This window comes from Misgurnus anguillicaudatus, chromosome 7 (genome assembly GCF_027580225.2).
Source record: "Misgurnus anguillicaudatus chromosome 7, ASM2758022v2, whole genome shotgun sequence".
Taxonomy (NCBI): Eukaryota; Metazoa; Chordata; class Actinopteri; order Cypriniformes; family Cobitidae; genus Misgurnus; species Misgurnus anguillicaudatus.
In genome coordinates this window covers 11,583,313-11,600,714 of record NC_073343.2, presented here as the reverse complement: position 1 = coordinate 11,600,714, position 17,402 = coordinate 11,583,313, and the positions used below count along the sequence as shown (strand labels likewise).

At 38.1% G+C, this 17,402-nt stretch overlaps 2 protein-coding genes across 4 annotated transcripts in view; one reads left to right on the top strand and one right to left on the bottom strand.

Moving 5' to 3' along the window:
* Positions 1–2,238, bottom strand: part of mtfr1l (mitochondrial fission regulator 1-like) — a 29,070-nt gene extending 26,832 nt beyond the window's left edge. The window contains exons 1-3 of the mRNA XM_073869432.1: positions 2,064–2,238; positions 1,466–1,581; positions 1,251–1,358 (exon numbers count right to left, since the gene is read on the bottom strand). Coding sequence (XP_073725533.1) covers positions 1,251–1,358; positions 1,466–1,480 — 123 coding nt within the window. The 5' untranslated portion in view covers positions 1,481–1,581; positions 2,064–2,238. The remainder of the gene's footprint in view (positions 1–1,250; positions 1,359–1,465; positions 1,582–2,063) is intronic.
* A 128-nt stretch (positions 2,239–2,366) lies between these two features.
* LOC129417776 (uncharacterized) overlaps positions 2,367–17,402 on the top strand; it is a 54,347-nt gene continuing 39,311 nt past the window's right edge. For 2 of the 3 annotated variants that reach the window (XM_073869429.1, XM_073869428.1), the window contains exon 1: positions 3,258–3,462. In XM_073869429.1, coding sequence (XP_073725530.1) covers positions 3,401–3,462 — 62 coding nt within the window. In that variant the 5' untranslated portion in view covers positions 3,258–3,400. Of the gene's footprint in view, positions 2,642–3,253; positions 3,463–17,402 lie in introns of those variants that run through there. The other variant, XM_073869430.1, reaches the window with a different exon arrangement.

The window sequence follows — 17,402 nt, the reverse complement described above, 5'->3', positions numbered from 1 at the left end:
CTGTCACGTTAACATCAGCTGTTCGTTTACATAAGACTCCGTCTACGTTCATTTACACTGCAGCGCAACGTCTGAGTTCTTTAACTAAAACAGGGTCTTCAGCGTTTGCGAACGAATCCGTTTATGAGGGTCGAAAACGATGGTGTAGTGTAGATGAAAGGCGTAAGCGTAGCAAAAGTAACGCGTTTTAAAGGATAAACGCATTAATGTAAACATAGCCTTTCACTAGGGGTGCGCAAAAAAATCGATTCACATTTGAATCGCGATTCAAGCATTGCCGATTCAGAATCGATTCATAGAATTCCAAAAATCGATTAATATATTTTTTTTGTAACGCTGTGTTACTATTGTCCTGAAATGAGTTTATCTCAGTATTCCCATAGATGGCGCGTAACAACTGGCTCTTGTTTTTTTGTTATTATTATTAATAAACCATATATTTTCTAAAATCTAAAAAGTTTGCACAGAGATAGTAGCAAAAAGACAATGCTTATGTTAAGCCTATTGCACTGAACGAGCAAAGCTCAAGCTGACTCAAGATTTACAAAACGCAAAGCTGTAATGTAAAGTCCCCTGTCACTGGGACAGCAAGTAGACTTTTAAATCTGAAATAATGAAATAATAACCATTATAACACCAGTCACATTTATAATAGACCTGCACTGTCTATCATTAATATACTATATTATTGTATTTAATAGAGTTTGATAAAAGGGTCATCTAATTGCTTCATATCAGTTTTTATTTTTGCATAAAGACATAAAGTAATATCAAACTACATTTAATTTGTTGTGTTTCTTTTATTTTTAAATTGTATATGTACTACAATCAGTCACATAGGAAAAAGTAAACTACATTTACATACTGTGAATCGTTTTTTAAAACCGAGAATCGTTTTTGAATCGAAAATCGATTTTGAATCGAATCTTGAGCCTAAAAATCGGAATCGAATCGTGAAATTTTCTGAATCGTGCACCCCTACCTTTCACACTCAACAGAGATACAGGACTTCCTTCTTTCAATGACGCAAAATGACGATTTTACATCATTGAAAGAAGGAAGTGCCTCACTGAAATTAGTATTTCTCCCGTCTCAGGAGAAACTGAGGGAATGATGCACGACCATTCAAAAACATGACTGGGGTTCTAATGATACAAAGCTTAATGCAAATGGGTGAAGTTTCCCTTTAAGTTAATGAGAGTGTATGTGTGTTTATGATCAGTGTATATTTACAATTTTCCGTCCCATACCTGGAAACATGCTCTGGAACAGGGTTTAAGGGGCAGCGTAGAGCCAATTCGTCTCACCACACTACGAGTTGACCCGTGTGGTTTATTTTGCCATATAGGGATTACCTCCTAAAGAACAAGTAAACAGAACACTTGATATAATATAAACTACACATTGGCTTGACATAAACACACAGAGCATAAATTAAAGTTGCTTTGTATGTTAAACTGCTTACTGCCTCTGTTTCCATTTCGCTGGGTGTGGAATGAAGTCCCTGCCGCTTGGCTTGGACTGTATGGTAGTGTACTGTTTATTATAACACACTAAACATATTCGACTGTATTCCTTAACCTGCAAATGAAAAAAAAAGGTAAACATATAATGTATGTGTTATATTTAATGTGCAAATTCAGTGGAAAGGCTGATTAACAGTTAAATATCTAAAACCAAATAAATTATGAGTTTTTATGGGTAAGTTATTGTTTACATCAAGTAAATAACGCAAATAAATTTGCAGATAACCGCAGATGACCCAACATCCACTGTACTACATAAATTACATTTTTCATTACAAAAAGGGTAATAAATAATAAAACAACATAGAAATAAACAAACTAATGAAATTCACAAATTGAATAGCCCAATGACATGTAACGTTAGACATGGAAAAGAAAAGTAAATACTGTAAAGTTAAGAATTAAAAATAAAATGCGAACAAAGTAAATAAACCAAACGCATCCTGTGACCCTCATCCCTTTTAGCAAATCTGCTAACGGACGACCTTATTAATCTGTAGCTGCTAATCATGCATTTAAAAGAAATATAAGACACACCGTGTGTTATCAGATTAGACCGGTTTCTTTTTGCACCGGTGCAGATTACTTTGTTTCTCCTGTGTGTTGAAAATCGTCTAAGCTTTCTATCTATCGGTTCGGTTAGCCGTTAGCCGTTAGCAAAGCGCCCCCCGGCTACTTTGCACTATGGCATGGGGTTCATGAGTCGGAAGTACGTGCGGCCACAGCGGCCTGTGGTTGGTTCGCATTCTGCATATTTTACCGCCCTGTCCAATAAAATTTGCTTTCGGAAGGGAACAGCACGCATGTCCCTCCGAGATAAAATAAAAGTCGCAAAGCTAAACTTAAAATATGACGCTGTGGTACTGAATTAAAAATGTAGTTATAAAAATACAAATCAATCGAGTTAGAAATATAGTAAAAATAAGACTTATTCATCATGAAGACGTTTAAGAGAAGGATTTAGTGGTGGTGGGTCATCTTGTGCTCTTATTTAGTGAGTGTTGAGCATAGGTGGTGGCCGACAGATTCACTGCAGTAACATCAGAACAGATGATAGCGCATCATGCGAAATGCCTCAATGAGCTGGTCATTATGAGAGATTATTAAGGACCTAGGTATGTTTTCTAATGTTTGGATATTTTTGTAATTATAGAGTGTCATATCTCTGATGCAGTAATATTTTAGAGAAATCCATAAAAACACTAGACACCATGACTGACCCATCCTACTGATCCAAGATAATAATTATGTGGTTTCCTACAGTAAACAGTAGTGGGTGACATAAGATATCAAAGCGTCTTTCTGTTTATTATCACGGCAAATATATACGTGTGGCTGCTTGCTTGGCACAGACACGCGACATTGTGATTTATCTCCGGCCTGGAGGGATTCATCTGTTATTAGTTTCTCCCTCCAGATCAATGTTATTAGACACTATGACTATCAACCCTCATATGCTGTTTTTTCGACAATAAATGACTGCATTTTTAAAGCAGGTAACGTTAGAAGCTTTTGGCTTTGAGGTTGTATAATCTTACATAAACCAATGACTGGATCTGTTTTTATTTGATTATTAGGGGAAATAACCCTTTACATGAATTATGTCAGGCTTTCACTAATATATGCCGTGTATAGGAAATAGATAAAACTATATTTATATAGGTGTGTGGGGGATAAACTTTTTTTATTCTCCATTTTCAATTTTTCCGCTGTTCTCAATACTGCAGGTAGTAAGGGAATGCTGATGAGGATGGTGAGAAGGAAGAGGAAGAATTCTATTTATGGACATTGATGGGGCAATCATTTTATCACTAATTTATGCACAGGAAAGTTAAACATCTTTGGCCAGTTCTCAATCCCAGCTGTGATACCTTATGGACCACAGAGTTCAGAGAGACAAGAGCAGATCCAGCTACTTTGGAAATGTTAAGAACAGGTAAGATTACAAAAAGAGGGTATGCAACGACGTCACTTTTACACGTGGCCACGCCGGAGATCGCCCTGATGTGTGGCAAAACATTCAACAAAATGGCTGGTTTTTATAGCCGCTGCTGTGAAAACCCCAGTAAAACTGACTATTATCAGCTTAAATTGAATTTAGTTGGTCTTAACAGTGACCCTAACAACTTGCCAAACAACCAGTAGTCTGTGGACATTGGCATATGGTCAGACATTGCTTTTCCTGACATATATGCTTGTCTTGCCTAACACTATTAAACCATTCCAGGGCTCCAGACTAACTTTTTTCACTAGGAGCAGAGTGGCCCCAACTGAAAATTTTAGGGGCACAACCAGAAAATTTAGGGGCACACACCGTAAATCAACATGCTAACCCAGTGGTGCATTCCTTCGCAGCCCACCCAAAGAAAATTTATGACAGAAAACTGTTCTAAAACTTCACATTTTAGTTAAACAAAACATTTAATTATAAAAAGTAGTGCTGCCTTATTTTTTTATGGTTTAATTTCACAGAATTCATGAAAAAATAATGTATTTTATAAAAATGTCATAATACTGGGGCCCCCCTGGCACCATCTCGCGGCCCCCTGGTGTCCCCGGACCCCAGTTTGAGAACCACTAACCAAATATTCACATTTCTACTAATTTCCACTGTATTACTAATAAATACTTTGACGATAGATGCAGAAAGTACAATGTGCTGTTTCAAATTCAGTGTCACATAACATAAAAAGGTCAAATTTACTGGTCGCACATGTGCGACTGAATGTAAAATTCAGTGGCACACTCTAAAATTTTGGTGGCAAAATGTGACCATTTGGTAGCAGTCTGGAGCCCTGCATTCAACCTTTGTAAAACACAAGGCTCATCATAATGGATTTTTTTATGAAGGCTCTCTGACAAAACTTTGCAATTGCACAGAATAAGAATATTCATTTGTGTGTTTTTTATAAATATTTTTATCCCAAAATTTTACATAACTGACATATGGCTACTGCTACTGATTTTCTTCTCCTCTGAGTGTATTTTGCATTCTGGAAAAAGACAGCTTCAAATTTTTGTTGAATCTGTTAGCACAGTTGATCCCATAACTACTTTTCCCATTTTAGACGCGTTTTTCGCTGTGCTAATGCTGTCGCTCAGACTTTTTGCCACTCAGTGGGCGTAACTGCAGTCACTTTCGCCAAAGGTGTTGTCAGTGCATACCCTCTATAGAAGAACGAATAATGCATAGTGATGTGTGGGTATTGGCTATAGATATATACACTTGATGTCGCCTTGGGGTTCTAAGCATGCGTCAAAACCGCCGCCATCTTGGAACAGGGGTCTTCTCATAGGAAGTAACTAGGTAACGCTGCTATCTCCGCGTGTACTTTGAATTCATGGACGATGCCGGACTTTTGTGCTGCGTATGGATGTTAGGGCTACTAGCACTATGCATTATAGTTAGAAAAAGTAGATTTTAAAAATATCAAAACTTGAATTTTTTCTGGACTCAATGCTAAATACATGTCTGACTGTTGAAACGAACCAAAAGAAAACCTAGAAAATCGCATTCATGACGATTTGTGGAGATTTTATTTCCGTCACACCATTGCCTACAATGACGCTGATGCAGGGCTCCCCGTTTCAAGATGGCGGCTCTATTTGATGCATTCGTTCCAATTAACTGCCGTAGCCAGGGCAACATCTAGTGTACATATCTATGGGTATTGGCTATGAAATATTTTTTCAGCAATAATGCTGTGGTATAAAATGTGTAGTATGGAGTGAAAACAGTATCAAAACTAGGGATGGGCATTTTCCAATAATTTACTATTCGAATATTTAAGCTCATAAAGAACGAATATTCGAATATTCATTTATTTAAATTATGTTAATTAAGACATGCGTGGTTTGTATTTTTCATTTTGTCATAATTTCACAGAAGGCTTATAATTAGGAAATATCCACAACAAGCTAAACTTATATTCTGTATGTATTTGTATGTATGTATTTTTAAGTTGAAAACATTGTAAAAAAAAAAAAAAAAAAAATATATATATATATATATATATATATATATATATATATATATATATATATATATATATATATATATATTTTAAATTCTTCTTAAAAAATATCCTACAGAAAAAAGGCGTTAAAACCCCATGCGGAGCGAAGTCTGAGTCAGTCAAACCCTTAGTTTCAAGTCGGTCGTTAGTATGACAAAGTAGGCTATCATCATTTAAACCCTTAAACAGACTCCAAATAAGAGCCCGGAGCAAACAAAAAAACACATCTACATAACCGACTGCTCAGTCGCCATATAAATATCTTCTCAGTTTAGTTTGACATATATTTGTGAATAAAGAAACTATATTTACCCTACCTGCTTTGGTGAAAGCCCGTTCTTCTGACTAGATACAATAATACCGGTGCTGCGGAGAAAACTCTCCCTCGTGATGATGGTTATCCGATAAAAAACAACAGACGGATTGAACAAGATTGAATATCTGTATTTAACATTATTTTACAAATAACGTAAACTGGCTCGATAGATTATTGTTGACTGTGCAAAGTTACTAACGTTAGCTTATTTCAACAACATTTCAAAAAGACAGAGCTTTGCTGCCATGTGCATTTATCCGGTTAATTTTCGAAAGAGCACAGCATATAATAAATGTTCTCCGTTTCATTTCGTTCTCCGTGTCTGTCTCGTTATTAACAAAATAAAGTAGACTTTATAACAGAAAGCTTACAAATCTCTCATGATGTGCTGATGCGGGCGGCGGTCAAGCACGTTTAATAACACGTGAGCCCTCACTGAGCCAGTGGCCAAATACGGCGCGGCGCGCCCAAACCCGGAGATAAATGGAAAAACTTAAATTCGTCTACAATCTGCATTGCCAAACAATCAGAAATACATACGAATTAATGTTCATGTATATCTTACATTTAAGTCTGTATAAGACAGTATATAGATGAAGTGAAAAAGCATTAAATAAGTCGTAACCCTTTGGTGGCACATTAAAAACAAACAAACATTCGAATAGCATTTTTTAAATTCAAATTATTATTGCCGATCGAATATTCGAATATCCGTGCCCATCCCTAATCAAAACACCCTGCAAATGTTGACAAAAGTACACACATATGCACCATAGTTCACAAATGCACACAATAAATCCAGATGCGTACAAGGTAATTCACAAATGCGTGCGGGCGATCCACACGCACACACAAGAATTCACGAATGCACACAGTACAATTCGCACACTGATATCCACAAATGCATGCAGGAGATTCACACATTGAAATAAACAAATGCACACAGGAGATTAACACACTGAAATCCACAAATGCACACAAAAAATTCACCCAATGAAATCCACAAATGCACACAGGCAGGGACGGATTGGCAATCTGTGCGTTCTGGAAAAGTCCAGAACGGCCGTTCAACGGAGGGCCTTCACTCGGTCGTCGGCAAAAAAAGTCTAATAAAGCAATATGTACAGCCAACAGCAGGGGCACTAATACGATTACTAATATGCTGCTACGTGTAAAAAAAACGAGGAATAAGAGTCGGCCTACTAGCCGTGATTGGTCCACGGATTCCCGGAATTTGCGAGCCTGAGCATCCACAGCCTGGTTATGATGAGGGACAGACAGCAAGTTAACTTCACATCAGCAAGAGGTCCTGTAAGTGCCAGTAGTAGCAGGGCACATGACATTATAATATAATATATACACAATATAAAAACAAATAAACTAAAATTAACGTAATACGCAACTACTGTTAGAGAGAGAGAGAGACGTGATGTGTGTGCGTGCGTGCGTGCGTGCGTGCGTGTGTCTGTGTGTCTGTGTGAGAGACAGAGAGAGAGGCGCGGGCGAAAACAATACATAGCCTACTCCGTCATTTTGTTCATATGGGACATCATTCAAACTGCAAAGTGTTTGCTTATCTGTGTGCAGTCGCAATAAAACAAAACATTGTGCTTTTGTCAAACTGTAAACTCTTGTCAAACTGTAACCTAACTGTCATTTAACCAAAATCACACACACACACAAAAGCAAAAAAAATGTAACCAACCCCATTTAAAAACAGTCTGTACTCTGTGGGTGGACATTCATCGTATTGCATTGATTTTCATTTCTTTCATTGACTTTGTTGTATATGAGAGGTTGTAGTGAGCTCACATTTTCTGCTACAATGAAGACTAACCCTACAGTCACATTAGCTACAAAAGTGAACGACACCGAGCGACACGCACTCGCTTGATGGGCGTTCCTTGGCTAGTTTCTAAAAGCGGAATCAAAAGTCACTTTAGAGGTATTCTTAAGTTACAAGAACGGTGATTTTGGATTTAAAAGTATTTATTTCTCGATAAAAGTAACAAAATATATGAGATAAAATGCCAAACTTATCAGATATATACATAAATACGCATTTTCCGCCATCTTGAATTATTTTCTCAGACTCGACCACAGACCTACGTCACGCTGCTCCTTCACTCTGATTGGCAGTCGCTTTATCGCATCGCTCAGCATTTGCATAAAATAGCCTGCTTGTCTATTTTGGCCCCGCCTTGCTCGCGCACCGGCGAGCTCGTCGCTTGTCGCTTGCAAACGGCCACTTCCATTGAAAGTGAATGGTAGCCGGTCGCTCTGTCTCTGTCGCTTGTAGCTAATGTGACTGGGGGGTAAGGTATTGAATTAAACGGGAAAATATCAGGCATGCATTGCGACCACTCTAAATATGCTAATATACAAGAAAGGGGGCTAAATAATTGACAAAATATTAGTTTTACCAAAAAAATCCTAGCTTGCACTTTCTGTCTGTTTTCCATCAGAGTCCAGTTTTTCCTTGTCTTTCATATTTGTGTTTAGGATTGTGGAATTGGCAAAGACCTGGTGGTTGTTTGTGAAAGCTTTACAGACAAAAAATAGGGCATTGCCATTTTCATTATTTCACAGCCTTAATATAAATCAAAATGTAATATGACATATTAAATAACCTTGTCTGATAGTCTAACAGTATTGTGGCATAGTATCAGGACATCATAGTGTCTGTTGCGCACGACTAGGAGCGAATGGCCGGATGATGGGCCTATTTGGGAGAAAGTCCAGGGCTGTTTTTTTAGCCCCAGTCCGTCCCTGCACACAGGAAATTCACACACTGAAATCCAGGGGTGGACTTACCCATTAGGCAAAGGTCAGCAATAGCCTTGGGCCCCGAGCTACCAAGTGGCCCCAAAACGCAGATGTGTACTTTGGAAGCTGCCACTTTTTACCCCTGGTAATCATCAAGATTCCCAGAAGCCTATCTACATTTTTTAAATTGGTTATTCTATTTAATCATCTTTTGTGTTTTCAGTATATTCCCATAAAAAATTTTATCTTTATTATTACATCTGCACAAATCTGCCCCCATTATAGTTTAGAGTGGATCATTCCATGCATTACTGCATATGTGTGTGATCTAAACATTGAAAGTTTTAGCAAGCAGAGCTGCTGCGAGTGAGTGTGGTACATTAACAAAACAGCGAAGCTGCAAGGAAATAAATGAACAGTGAAACGTAGCTAGTACACCAGTGGAGCAGAAAAGATGATTCACACAAAAATGTAGCCAAACACTCCGCTTTTCTCCACACAAACACCACCACTGTCTGCCTGCCCTGCTCTCAGCAACCTCTCTCCCGAGAACAGATGAACAGAGCCTGTGCATCACTTTTCATGTTTAACATCACATGAAGCATATTCATTAATTATTAGGCGATTTATTTGATTCAAAACTAAAGTTTTACTTGATCCCGGCAGACATTCCTTTACAGAAATCAAGAAGACAATTGTGGTTGACTGCAATACGCTGTACAGACTGGACGGAGACGATCATAAATAATGCTTGTGTTTGCAGTGCACACTTCATATCAGGTAAAGTAATCTATGCAAATGTACTGGTGTGTTGGTTTTGTCTAGTACAATTCAGCAAAGTTTCTGTTTTATATGTGAAAAGTTGCCAACCTTCAGCGTTATTGTTTAGCTTAAATGTTAAACAAACACAGCAATAGATGGATCTGCCATTCTTTGAATGGTCTCCTAAAATAATCCACATTGCTAATCATAGTTAGCCCAGCAATAGGTTACATTAGACAATAAGCCTTGACAACATTCCCCAAACCACCCGAAAGCAGTGTTGTAGTACTCGAGAGACTGACTCAGTCTCGAGACCATATTTTAATGGTCTTGGTCTTGTCATGGACTTGTGAGCATTTTGACTCAGTTGGAATCTGACTTATTCTCAAGTCCACACAAGTCCCATTAAAGCTCACGTAACACACGCTGTTTCTGCATTTCTGATGTTAATCTGGAGTACCTATAGAGTAGTATGACATCCTTTATATCTCTGAAGAGTCTTTAGTTTAATCAGATTTATAAAAGAAAGATTAGCTTTACCGAATCTTTCCGATAACGCACGAAAAAATGAAGAAGGAGGAGTTACTTTCGCAGGAGGAGCGAGTACGAGCCATGCAACACTATACAACACTGTTTTAACTTATGATTCACTACATGTTCGTGTCATTTATATAATATGCACGCGACTATTTCCAACATAAGACAGAAGTCTTACTTACCGCTTGCAACTTGTCATGACCCGGTTGGGAAAATCCACTGCATCAAACACACACGCAAAACTCCGCTGCTACCCCGGATAATAAACTATATCCATTGTTTCCATAAGGCTGGATGTCTTCTCCTTACATCCAAAAACACACTTCTTCTTTCGTGCAATTGTTGACTTTTGAAATTAAACAAAGCTGAGTGGCGTGATAAGCTGTTAGCAGCTCTAGTGTCTTCCTCTGATTGACGGGTGGGCGGGGTTTTCCGGTGGAAGCCCATATAAAGAAGTGATACGTATCGAAAACCCCTGAAACGTCAGTTAGAACTGTAATCGAAAAAACTTGCCGAAACTTGTACGAACCCTGGCGAAGTGCATTCGGCACAGAAATACTCTGTAACACGTCCAACTGCTGTTTTGACACTTTGCCTACGTTTAGCATGAGGAAACAACTCTATAACTGTGTTAATAAGTCAGAATGCTTGAAATACCATTAAACCCCCCCTTTAAAATGTATATTACTGTTTCTTTAAACTGATGTAAGATTGACACAAACAGTGATTGGTGATTTTTTTTTGCGCGCATCAGACTGGCGCGAGGTCAGATGGTCAGACCTGAGGAGGTTTTTGCACTTTTACCTTATATGGCAGTGCAATAAAACGCACCCGTCAGTGAGATTTAAGCATTAGATAAGACGGTGGCGCTAAAACACAGAGTGGCACTACACATAATTCCAGCAGTAAACGAGTCAGCACAATATTGTAAATTTAGTCTACATATATTTCTGTATTATTTATATTTTATTCTTGATTTATATCTTAGAAGATAAATTATTATGTGGTCGGTGATAATCATTTACACAATACCATAATAACATTTATTTATTAATTTAAATTTTCAAATAAACAGTACTGTGCAAAAGTCTTAGGCCACCATGCCACAATTTTATTTGTTGTTTTTGCAATGTTATAGTGATCATATATAATTGTTTTTCAGTCTCTTTAATAGAATACATCCAGAAAATACAGGACATTTGTATATAGTATTAAAAACTGTATAAAAATAAAATACTGAAGTTTCAAGTTTTTAGGGTAAACTCCCCTTCCACTTGAGCAGTAGCAGGAAACTGCAGGATCTCTTAAACCTAAATAAAATGAAATCCTAAATTCTAATTTTAAAGAAATTTGTTTTTTTTTACTTCATTCTGTTAATAACGCTCCAGATGTGTTTAGTGCCAAGAGATGTTACACTAAACACTGACGATGCTGAAAGAAGACATTTAGTCCTGAAAATAAAAAAAAAATTTTTACATAAACAAATTATTTACATTGTGGATACCAAATGCTTTACAGACTTATAGGGTTGGGTATCGAAAACCGGTTCCATTTTAGAACCGGTTCCAAAATGTCAAAACCCGGGTATTCGATAAGACGCACGCATTTCGAATCCGCTTATCGATTCCTGAACGTGGTGATGCTCGCGCGCGCAGTGAACGGCAGTGAGCATTTGTTTACATTTGTATTGATCTGCCAGGACCTGCCTGCCGCACATGCGTGCTGTACGTTATATTTACTATGGCAGAGCGCTGCAAACGTTCGAAAGTTTGGTTAAGCTATTCGAAAAAAGATGAAAATACAGCGAATTGTAACACATGCAAGAAAGACATTTCCTGCAAGGGAGGAAGCACCTCCAATATGATGAAACATTTGCTTCAACACAGGGTCAATTTGAAGGAATGCACCGCCTTTGATTCGGTGCGATCTCTCAGCAGTAGTTCTGTTACCACAGGTTTCCACACACCAGATAAAGCTACTAGTAGCAGCAGTAGCAGTCTCTCACAATCAGGTACAAAACACAGATGAGCGGAGATTCGTCTTTGAATTAGAGCCGCATAATTCTGGATAAACGGAGAACTAGTTCTGTTTAGAATGGTTCTTGAGTTATTTTGTTTAAAATAGAGATCATGAATAAATACAACAGACAATACAAGTCGAGTCTATTAAATGTATTTTTTTTATGAATACTTGTTTGATACTCGATGATTCAATGAAAAAAATACATTTAACACTCAAGTCACTTGCTGCCACCTATTGGTCTAATAATGTAATCAACACAATTTTTCTTTGAAGAGACTCCATTCACTTTAGCACTGAAGGGGAAGATGAGCAAGGAGAGAGTGGATGAATGTCATAGGGCGGTGACAAGATTTGTGGTGAAGGGGTTACATCCTTTTGCTACAGTTGAGTCGCCTTCATTTAGGTATGCAAAATGCTTTCTTGATAAGGTCCTCAATTTCTCACAGCAATATCAAAGCACATCAGAAACAGATCTAACAGGACATTATATACTACAATAAACTATGATTAGGTAGGTGAAGCATTATAAGTGTACATTTTTCTCTGCAGGGAGATGACAAAGGCCCTAAATCCCAAATACAACCCACCCTCCAGGGATACACTGTCCAATCATTTGATACCAGCTTGGTACAACATAGAAAAAGAAAAATTAAATCAGACCTGGAAAAGGTCAGCAGAATTGCAGTTACCAGTGATTGCTGGACAAGCATTTGCCAGGACCATTACATCACGGTCACATCACATTATATCACTGAGGGAAAGATGAATCAGAAAGTCCTTAAAACAAAAGCTGTATACAAAGCTCAAACAGGAGTAGTGGTAGCAGAAGAAATTGGGGATATTTTAGATGAGTTTGGGATAAGGAGCAAAATTGCAGCTATTACAGTGGATAATGCATCCAATATGAATGTGGCAGTACAAAAGCTTGACCTCGTGAAAATAGGTTGCTTTGCACACACACTTAATCTTGGGGCCCAAAGTGTATACACAATTGCCTCAGTGGCAAAATGAACTGCAAAGATTCGGGACGTGATTGTCTGGATGAAGAGGTCAACCATGGCCAAAACTGTGCTCCGGGAGAAACAACACATTCTGAGTAAGAATTATTACTCATCATCATCATCATTTAGTTAATTAATATTAGATATTATTGTGTATGTGTTAGTAAGATAGAGTTCTAAGAACTGTTTTTGTTGTAAATCTTCCCCAGCACTCTCTCCTTCTCGATTTCAAAACCCGCTGGAACTCTCTTAATGTTTGAGAGGTTCCTTAAGCAGTATGCAGCAATTCAGGCAGCCTCTCTGGATCCAAGGCTAAAACAAACAATGGAGAGGGACAGGTATAATAGCTTTTGGAATGCTGATTGAAGAATTATTCATAATTACTTTTTTTGTCCTAAACAGACTTGCAAGAGTAACAGACGAGGACCTAAAAAAGCAGAGGACTTTCTCCAACTCATGCGGGTTATGTACACGTCCACACTCTGTGTCTCCACTGAAAAGAGTCCAACCTGCAGCCAGATCCTGCCCATACTGCAGAAATTAAGAAACCATTTTACTGTGCATGAAGGAGATACAGTGTTTGTGTCCACTCTTAAGGCAACAGTCTGGTCTGATCTGTCCCAACATTATCAGGTAAAAGAATAATTAAAATATCACTTATAATAAGAATTGTGTTATGTTCTGTTATTCTAATTCTATATTTACACTTTATAGAGCGTCAATGTCAGAGCCTTCCTTGAAGAGGCAACTGCATTGGATCCTCGGTTTAAGCATAAAGTGGAGGATGAGACAGTCTGGCACCGAATTAAAGACAAAATACTGGCAGCAGCACATCCTATGGAAACAGAGAAGGTATTCATAATGAACATGAATGTAGTGTGAAATTCATTTAGAACTTAAGTTATCAAATACTTATTTCCTGCATCATGTCCTAGGTATGTTAATCCTTTGTTTCTTCAAATTGCTTATTTCACTTTCAGCTGACAGAGCATGGCGATGGAGAAACGGAAATGGGGACAATTCCTCAGGATGAAGAAGAGGAGACTCTACAGGTGGTGAGCACAGCATGGTATAAAATTGCAGGGATAAACTATACAAATGGATAAAGGTTTTTTTTTTCATTGTAGGTTCAAAAGTGCAAGAAGACCAAGATGACTCCATTGGAGGAGCTTTTTGCTGAACATGATGCCCTTAAGGAGAACCTGATTCAGAGCACCTTGTCCATCCAGGAACCAACTGCCAAAGAACTGGAGATGTATAGGGACATGCTGCCTCTAATGACCTCTGAAGACCCTGCAATCTGGTGGTGGAACAGGAGAGACACATATCCTTTCCTGTCTGACCTAGCCCAATCATACCTTTGTGTACAGGCCTCTTCTACCCCCAGCGAAAGGTTTTTTTTCTACTGCTGGGGACACAATTTGCCAAGAGAGATCACGAATACTTCCAGAGAAGGCAGACATGCTAATTTTTCTTCAAAAGAATTGCTGACTTTACATCTGATGATCTTTATGTCTGTTACATATTTTGTTATGTTGTGTTTAAAATGAAATGTTTTTGAAATAGGTTTAATGATAATTCCTTAAAATGTTATATATTTTGTAAAATAAGTTGCATTGTCACAGTTTTACTGGTAATAGCCTAAATGTGACAAGAATAAAAGGAAGAATCTTACAAGTACTTGCTCTCTTTTTTCTCTCCAATACAGTAAATATTGGAATCGAAACCAAGAATCGTTAAGAACCGGGTTCGATAAGCAGAATCGGAATCGTTAAAATTGAAACGATACCCAACCCTACAGACTTAAGCACTCGCAATTGTTGTGAAGTGATAAAAGAAAGCATTCATATTAATGGCGGTGACGTATCTCTGTCGCGAGTGATGGGCAATAAGGTAAGCATCCAGACAGCAGTCTGTTACTAATAATAAACTTTTGTCCTTAGTTACAATATACGTTTAGAATACTTGCATAATGTTAGGTACATCAACAAACGAGAATACGACACAAAAACATCAGCACAAGGCTGTAAAACACTTAACCTTAACCTATTAGCTGTTTGTTAAAATATTAATCATAATGTGTGTTGGCTCATTTTACACATGATACTCTTGTGCAATTATTGAAAAATATGGATTGACGATTTTTTTATATAAAATCCAATGAAAACAACGAAGAAATATCAATAATTCTCATATGTAATATGTTTGTGGACTAAAACTGCGAATGGATGTTATATTGTGAATGCTTAAGCAATGAGATTTCAGCAGTGTGAATTCGCCTAAAGTTATGAGGGAGGCGCAGTTTCATAATAAGTCCTTTTATAAATGAACACATTCAGATATGACCTCATTGCATAAAATGTATTGTTAAATTTGCTAGAGCATTTATTTAGTGGAACAGCACTTAAAAATGAAATCTAAACCCTCCAACCTTTCTAATGATATATCGCATGTCAAGTTTAATAACCTTCTTCATCAGTATAATGTATTGTAAATTTAATAGTTTGTAAACTAAAACACGTTGGGATTGCTTAAGGGCCTGGTTCGCTCTAACAGGTTAAGGGGGGCGGCGCCCCCATTGACCAGCTGCCACTGCATGACGCTGTACCATCCACTGTATAAAGTCCTGTAGTGCCCGAAAATAGTCCCCTGTTTTGACAGATACTAAGGGGACTATTTTCGGCTACTGCGTAATATCATTGCGCCTCCTACAGCCATGTTACGGTAGCAAAGTCCTTGAATATTACGTCAGAATGAGAGAAAACTAGAAAATCGCAACTTTAAATTTTCTGCCGGTCTTAAATAGGAAAAATATTGAAACTTTTTGGTTATTTTTTGGTGCGATGCTAATGCACTAATCAGATTCTATGGCTTGTGCTAAGCTATGCTAAAAGTGGTAGTGCCAGACCTGGAGATCAGCTGAATAGATTCCAAAACGGTAAGAATCAAATGTTAAACTCTAGAGGAGCTGGAAAATGAGTGTCCCTTTAAACATGGAAAAAGTACGATTTTCATGATATGTCCCCTTTAAGTCAAGTATTCGCCACTTGTTTATCTCCAGTGATAAAGTTCTTAAAGGAATAGTTTACTCATTTTCAATATTAAACTATGTTATTACCTTAACTAAGAATTGTTGACACATCCCTCCGCCATCTGTGCGCGCGCACGCAAGCACTGGAGCGCGCCGCCACACCTCGACAGCACCTAGCCTAGCCCCATTCATTCAATGGTATCAAACAGAGATAAAGTTAGAAGTGACCAAACACATCAACGTTTTTCCTATTTAAGACGAGTAATTATACGAGCAAGTTTGGTGGTACAAAATAAAACGTAGCGCTTTTCTAAGCGGATTTAAAAGAGGAACTATATTGTATGGCGTAATAGCACTTATGGGAGTACTTCGACTCGGCGCAGTAACACTCTCCCTCTCCCATTATGAGAGGGAGAAGGGGAGCGGATTTTTCAGGCGAGTCGAAGTACTCACAAAAGTGCCATTATGCCATACAATATAGTTCCTCTTTTAAATCCGCTTAAAAAAGCGTACGTTTTATTTTGTACCACCAAACTTGCTCGTATAACTACTCGTCTTAAATAGGAAAAACGTTGATGTGTTTGGTCACTTCTAACTTTATCTCTGTTTGATACCATTGAATGAATGGGGCTAAGCTAAATGCTATCGAAGTCTCGCAGCGCGCTCCAGCGCTTACGTGCACGCACACAGATGATAGAGGGATGTATCAACTCTTCTTAGTTAAGGTAATAACATAGTTTAATATTGAAAATGAGTAGACTATTCCTTTAACACCTGTAATAACTTAAGCGGAATACCACGGATGAATCGCAATAAGTTCTTTAATGTCTCCAAGCCACAGCACACAGCACAAACAGGCATAACAGGTGGAATACATTGTCTGTTTCTCAATATGCTTTCCTCAATGATCTTGCGTCCTCGTGTTCTCGCTCTACGTCATCATTAACAGTCGAAGTTCATTCCAATTTTCAAGAATGCAAGTGGAGAGGACGCATGAAAATACCCGGATGTGTTCTTGATATCGAGGATGCATCGAGTGCAGACTTGCGCGCTGAAATCGCATTACGCCCCAGAAGTCATTGCGGCAAAACAATGGCGGAGGTCAGGTGATCAACAGAAAGATCGCACACATCTCAGTTCTCACTAGGGCGTTCTGTGTTCTCACGACCATCTGAGTTTGTTCTTCCAAGGTCACCTGGCAAGACCGATCTCCACAAGAACGCAAGTCCGTTCTTTGCGTTCTTGGAATTGAGAAACAGCCATTATATGCCAATAAGTACTTGCAGCAGCTCATACAATTTCACTCTATAACATACCCTTCCCCTTAAGTTTAAAATAATTCTTCCCAATAACAATAACCAATCTATTTAAATTATTCCCAACTACACAACCATGTAAGCATAAGCATATTACCACATAATATTT